Source organism: Ciconia boyciana, chromosome 9 (assembly GCF_034638445.1).
Source record: "Ciconia boyciana chromosome 9, ASM3463844v1, whole genome shotgun sequence".
NCBI lineage: Eukaryota > Metazoa > Chordata > Aves > Ciconiiformes > Ciconiidae > Ciconia > Ciconia boyciana.
The window spans coordinates 29990123-29996122 of NC_132942.1; the positions used below are offsets into that span (position 1 = coordinate 29990123).

General features: G+C 46.7%; 1 protein-coding gene across 6 annotated transcripts in view; it reads right to left on the minus strand.

Annotated features, from left to right (window-relative positions):
* Positions 1-3628, minus strand: part of NKD1 (NKD inhibitor of WNT signaling pathway 1) — a 115765-nt gene extending 112137 nt beyond the window's left edge. For 5 of the 6 annotated variants that reach the window (XR_012044166.1, XR_012044169.1, XR_012044167.1 and 2 more), the window contains exons 1-3: positions 3266-3511; positions 3093-3125; positions 2675-2832 (exon numbers count right to left, since the gene is read on the minus strand). Coding sequence is in view for 2 of the 6 variants with exons in the window: in XM_072873159.1 (XP_072729260.1) it covers positions 2675-2832; positions 3093-3125; positions 3266-3290 (216 nt within the window). In the remaining 4 variants the exon portion in view is untranslated. Of the gene's footprint in view, positions 1-2674; positions 2833-3092; positions 3126-3265; positions 3512-3556 lie in introns of those variants that run through there. The other variant, XM_072873158.1, reaches the window with a different exon arrangement.
* Between the last annotated feature and the right edge of the window lie 2372 nt (positions 3629-6000).

Consider the following 6000-nt stretch of genomic DNA (forward strand, 5'->3'; position numbering starts at 1 on the left):
TCACTATCACATCTGAGTTCTAATCAAAATGATCCAAATCTTTGAAGTTGCAGACTTGGAGGCAACTGAGAGCTCTCTTCTCTCATCAACAGGTGTTTGGAAGTACACTGGATTTCACCAAACAGGGCCCTACATACTAATGAAACCACCCATCAACAAAACTCCAGTTAAGGACTCCTCGGAGGAAAATTATTTCTAGGACCATTATTTTTTTTAAACTCAACTAGATGTTTCTCTGAATGCAGATATTTTCATCAGTGTTTGATCTAACTCTTTCTGCCATAAGTCACAAATGCAGCGATTAGGACCTATTTTAGGGGAAAAAACATGTTTTAATGAGAAGCCAAAGTTTCAGCTGTGACACAATAAAACTGTACCATTCCACAGAGCCTTGTAAACTAACTGAACATTTTAGGAGGAATTTTGAAGTAGTAAGGAGAAGAGCCTTTGGTCGATTGAAGTGCAAGAGTACTACATTATTGAGGAATACACAACTGTCCCACACATCCCTTGTGACTAACCATTAGTCAAAGTGACTAGTATTTCTACATCTTGTGGTGAATGAAGAGCCAAGAGGTCAGGCTACAATTTGCTTTGTATCTTGGTATAATTATACAAGAGATCAAAGAGATCTCAGAAGAGAAACAGTCATACAATCTCAGTTATGGAGTCAAGAGCTGTGACTCCATAATCCTTGTCAAAAAGACTGTACATATGGCACATCTGGTTCCAATGTAGGATTAGAAATGCATCCTTCCATATTACCAAAAGTTCATATTTTAAAGGAACTTTAATGTAGCTGCCACAGTATGCCACAGTATGCCACAGGATGACAATTAAACTAAATCAATTAGCAGGCTATATATGCATATAGATGCTACCAAACGTATTAGGCAATAAATTGCAAATATTTTCAAACATTAAGAAACAGCTCTATCAGGATGACATTAAAAAGCCTCATGGGAACAGTGCTTTTAAATGTACTTAAACCTATTTACAGTTTTATAATGTAGTCAAACTATAAACTAATTTTTAGTTAATGGCTTGCTAATTGCTGAGCTATCATGAGGAGGACACCTTGAGTAAGAAGAGAAATGCTGTTCTACTGTCATTCCAGCTGAGCAGACCTCATGGAACTGAAAACTGAAGAGTTTTGTGGATAGCAAAGTATCTTTGACAAAAGTTTTTTTTTTCTTTTCAGAAAGCAAACTCTCTTTGTGGAAGAAAATACATTTCACGAGGCTAAAGTCAGACTTTCTGACCTTTAACTCTTTTATTTTAAACCCATGTTTAGTTTGGTGAGTTGAGTTTCTTTCCCAGAAAATATATATGTGAAAGGTAGAACATATCTAAAAAGCTTGACTGACAAAAATGGGGATAATGAAAAATAATTAAAAGCACATGTTTTTACTCTTTGCATCTGTATCATACATGTAGGTACCATTATTAATGAGAACATCTTTCTTTGGACACATTGTCTCCAAGTAAAGCACAATAAAAACCACTTCAACCAACCATACCTGCAAGCTGAACATGAACTGATTATGCTCATCAATTACGAACACTTAGATCAATATCTTACCCCCTTCATCTTACTTATAGTGACTCCCAAACAATTTATCCTTCTCTAAATACAATACTGGTGGAATCTAAAAAGTCACCGTTAGCTTTTCCCATTCTAGACATCTTCTACACACTTTAACACCCCACCTAAAATGAAGTATTCTCCACTTGCGAGTTAATTTTTCCTGAGACACGAGAAGTCCAGGCTTCTAACAATAAAACTGGTGGCTAACAAAGCAAAGAGCCTGCAGGAGGTTTGGTGGCCCTGCTCTGCTTGTGCTTTCAAAACCACATTCCTTGCTGGGAAGCACAGATTCCAATCTCCCCATCTCTCAGGTTACTTTTCCACTGATGAAGCTTTCAGGGCTTGATCCAAAGCTCACGGAAGTCAATGGGAGTCTTTCAGTAAACATCAATAAGCTCTGGATCATACCCTGAAATGCTATGAGGACCAAACCTAAGAATTGTTAAGTTTGTTTACCTCCCATCATGCCTTTTTGTTTAAAGAGACAACATTAAAAAAAAAAAAAGGGGCAACTTAAACATTTCCTCCAGCCCAGCTTTACACTGGAGGAAAGAAAAAGGGTGGAAAGTGACCAGTGTGGTAACAACCAGGACAAGTGACATATGCAGTAACTCTTATGGAGAAAGTCAGCCACGCATTATTAGCAAAGAGCAAGTAAATAACAATACACTCTTCGGGGACTTCTTCTTTCCTGAGTTCCTCGGCCAAAATGTCACAGACAAACTTGTGCACCAATCAGGGTTCACAAGCCTGCGCACACTGGCAGGGTGCTGGGCTTTTTCCAGAGATTGTCTGTTTGTTCCTGTTTGTGAAGGGTTTTGTTCTAATCATACTGCCGAGACACTAGCGGACAGGTCCCCTTACTCCTCTGGCTTTTGTACCAGCACCAAGTTTGCTCTGCAGCTCCTAACTTCATCAAAGGACTGAAGGAAACCACCCACGGGGCAGCCCCTTGGAGCAGCATTAGGGCAAAGAAAACCCTTCCTTTGCACAACCGGCCCTTGGGAGGGAGAGGGATGTAGAAAGAGCTTTTGGTTTTCCCTGTTTCAAAAAGAAGGGGCGGGGGCAGCGAGGAAGCTGACATACCCTGGCGCTGGAGAGCCTGCAAACAGCCCGGTGCTGGCAGCCTTGCTGGAGTCCCGAGCTGCTGCCTCCGCTGCTGCTGCCCCCGGAGTATTTCTGCTTCACCATCCAGTCCTCCAGCCCTTTGCGAGCCAGAGAGGCGTTCACCGCAAAACTATCACCTAGGAAAGAAGAGACAATGCCGCCGCTGAGCCGCCCTCAGAGCCCGCCCGGCCCCCGGGGCCATCCCCGCGGCCATCCATCCATCCATCCATCCATCCCCGCGGCCGCGGCCGGGGCCGGGGCCGGGGCCGGGGCCGGGGCGGGCAGGCAGCGCGCAAAGCGCGGCGGAAAGTTGAGGGGAGAGGGCAGGGGAACGGGGGCAGCCGCAGGGACCGGGGGAAGGCGTTCAAAGTTACTAGCAGTAAGGAGCCATCCCTACCTTCTGGACTTTCTCTGGGTTTACAAACGGCAGCTAGGCAGATCCGGAGGGAAGTGTGTGGGGGAAATAATAAAGGAAGATCATTAGACACCAGTACAAAATCACAGCAACAAACCGAGTAAAATCCGAATAAGGGGAAGGGGCTAAGGAAGTAGCAAGTGAAAGGAACTAACCATGTTTCGAGTGAAGTTTCCCCATCTCTCTGCATTGATCTGCAATTACGATTCATTTGACTGTTTTCAGTAGGGTCAGGTTCGCTTGTTGTTATTTGTGTAGATGTATAAAATCCCAGCGTGTTTAGAAATCCATGTGCTCCGCTTCTCCCTGCTAACGCACAAGCGAGATCAAATCTCAGTTCCCCTCCTGCAGCACGGTCCGGCGTCCCCCTCTCCGCTCCAGCCTTCCTCCTCTCTCCTCTCTTTCCCAAAGACAGAGGCGGTTACAAAAGACCTTACTTCACCCACCGGGGAACATGATTGACACCTCATTGAGATTAGACCACTTGCAGGCAGCCTCCGCCTTCCCATTGGGCCGCGGCGGCAGATGAAAGCGGCGAGTGAGCCTTTTGGAGGCTCCAAAAAAAAAAAAAAAGGGAAGAAAGAAAAAAGAAAAAGGAGCAGCCGGGGCGCGTTTCACTTCCAGCCAGGCACGGGCGGCGGGGCCGGCCCCGCTCCGCTCCCCGCGCAGCCCCGGGGCGCCGGGCAGACAATGCGCCGCGCTGCCCCCGCCGCCCCGGCCCCGGCCCCCGCCTTGCCCGCCCGCGGCGGCCGCGCCCGCGGAGCCGGCCCCGCTTCGCCCCGCGCTGCCGGCGGCTCCCGGCCCGGGCTGCTGCCGCCGGCGGCCCCGGCCGTGCCCGGCCCGGCCGGGGGCTCCCGCGGCCGCCCCGCCGGGCAGCGCCGCCCCCCGCAGGCTGCGCGGACCCCCGCGGGCCGCCGGCGCGGCGGGGTGCCGCTCTCCGCGCCCGCCTCGCCCGCGGGGGCCTGCCGCCGTTATTCGCGGGGAAGCAGCTTGTCCACACGGGCCGAAGGGTCTCCCCCCGGCCGCGGCGCGGCCTCTGCCGCTCGGCCGCCCCCTCAGGGGTGCGGGAGGCATCCGGACACTGGGCACCCTGCACGCCGGTTGTGATGGTGGCGAGCTGCCTTCCATCACCCCTGCTACTCGGATGCGGTGGTGAAGCGCTCCTGAACCCCTCGTGCCCCTGCGTAGCAGCATCTTGATGGAGAAGGAAGGCAGCATGTCTGGAAAAGCAGTTGTTCTATCGACTTAGTCCTGCGAACTGTTTTTCAGAGGCATCTCTGCGCACACAAGCGATCCCACTGAAGTCACTTTTAACGCCAAAATGCAGTTTTCAGGGCCAGGTCCGGAACCCTTTCTCAGTGATTCAGACTGTTGGCGGCAGGAGGACAAAGTCTCTATCAGCTTTTTTTAATTATTGTTCTTAATTGAGTAGACGAGATTTGAAAAGAACCTCCCCTTCTTCTCTAGTTTATGAATGGTATATTTTTTACATGTAGAATAAACTAAAAGGAAACTTGCTGTTTCATAAAGACAATTCTCACAGTCATTAAGAATTTGTTTCCTTCCTCTGGCTGGTCATTATTTTTCTGTTTATGAAAATCACATCTCCCTTGAGATCCTTGTGGTTCAACTGGGAGAGATAAAAGAGAGTGTGTAGTAGATTCAGAACAAGAAAAAAGGAAGGCTTCTGAGAATTTTACTCAAGAAACTACTAGTCAAACTATGTCGGGATTGACCCAGATGGGCCTGATCCAAAAACTTCAAGGCCACATCTGTGCTTTCAAATCCATACATTTCAAGCACAAGGAGGAAGGAGTTAGGCTTGGGAGCTCATCTCAAAAAAAGATTCAAAGCATATGTAGTAACACTTCTGCAGGGAATTGGAACGGGGAGAGGAGGGTCAGGCTCAGAGCTCACTTTTAGAAGGAATTCCAAAGCACATGGATGTGGTGAAGGTCTGGTATGAAACGACTGCGCAGCACAGCCAGTGGAAAGCCATTAAATGAACCATTTAAAGCCAAATTGTTCTTTGGATGACTGCAAAGTCATTTCTCACATTATTTCAACTATCTGTCTAGCAAAGAAAACACTTGTGTTGTGAAATGCAGCCATTGCAACAGCATCAATTGGTTGTCAAATCGCTAATAACATGCATCTTTTTTGAATCTCTTTTTTATGTATTTTAATAATTTATTTGGCCCATTTTTTATGTTGTGTATTTAAAGTGACATACTTGTTCCTTTGAAAATTGCCTCTTGTTTTGGGGAGGAGAAAGAGGGGAAGAAAGTGATTTAGATGAAGCAGACTCCTTGGGGCACGAGCCTCACCTAGACTGTGAAAACTTGTAAAACTCTCTGATGAGTATGAAGAAATTTGAAATGGTAATACCAATTTTATTTTCTCCTCAGCTTGGCATATACTCGAGTACCCTTTTTTTAACTTCATCAGCAAATGTTTTATTTGGGATATCACTTATCTTCACTGTTTGTGAGAAATAGAGAACACCTTAAGTGTAAGTGCCACCCAAATGGTATGGATTTATTAATTTATTTTGTGAAGTGATGCCCCCATCATTCAGCTCTTGGGAACAAAACGAGGCCTTAGAAATGTCATGAGTTCAACAGGTCTGAACGAGCAACTGGGGAAAGAAGCCCTCGCTTTCACAGCGGATTACAGAGGTCCACTTGTGTCACAGTTACGGACATGAAGGGCCTTGCATTTGTAACACAGTCACTGTTGTGCAGTATTGCTTTCACATATGCAACATTTGTTAGAGTTTAAAGCAAGCCCTTTGTAATTACAGTCGTACATTGTACAGGGTACAATGGCATACCCTGCAAAACCAAGGTTTTCACAGGAGAGTAAATCTGACAAAAGAATCCCAAATGTC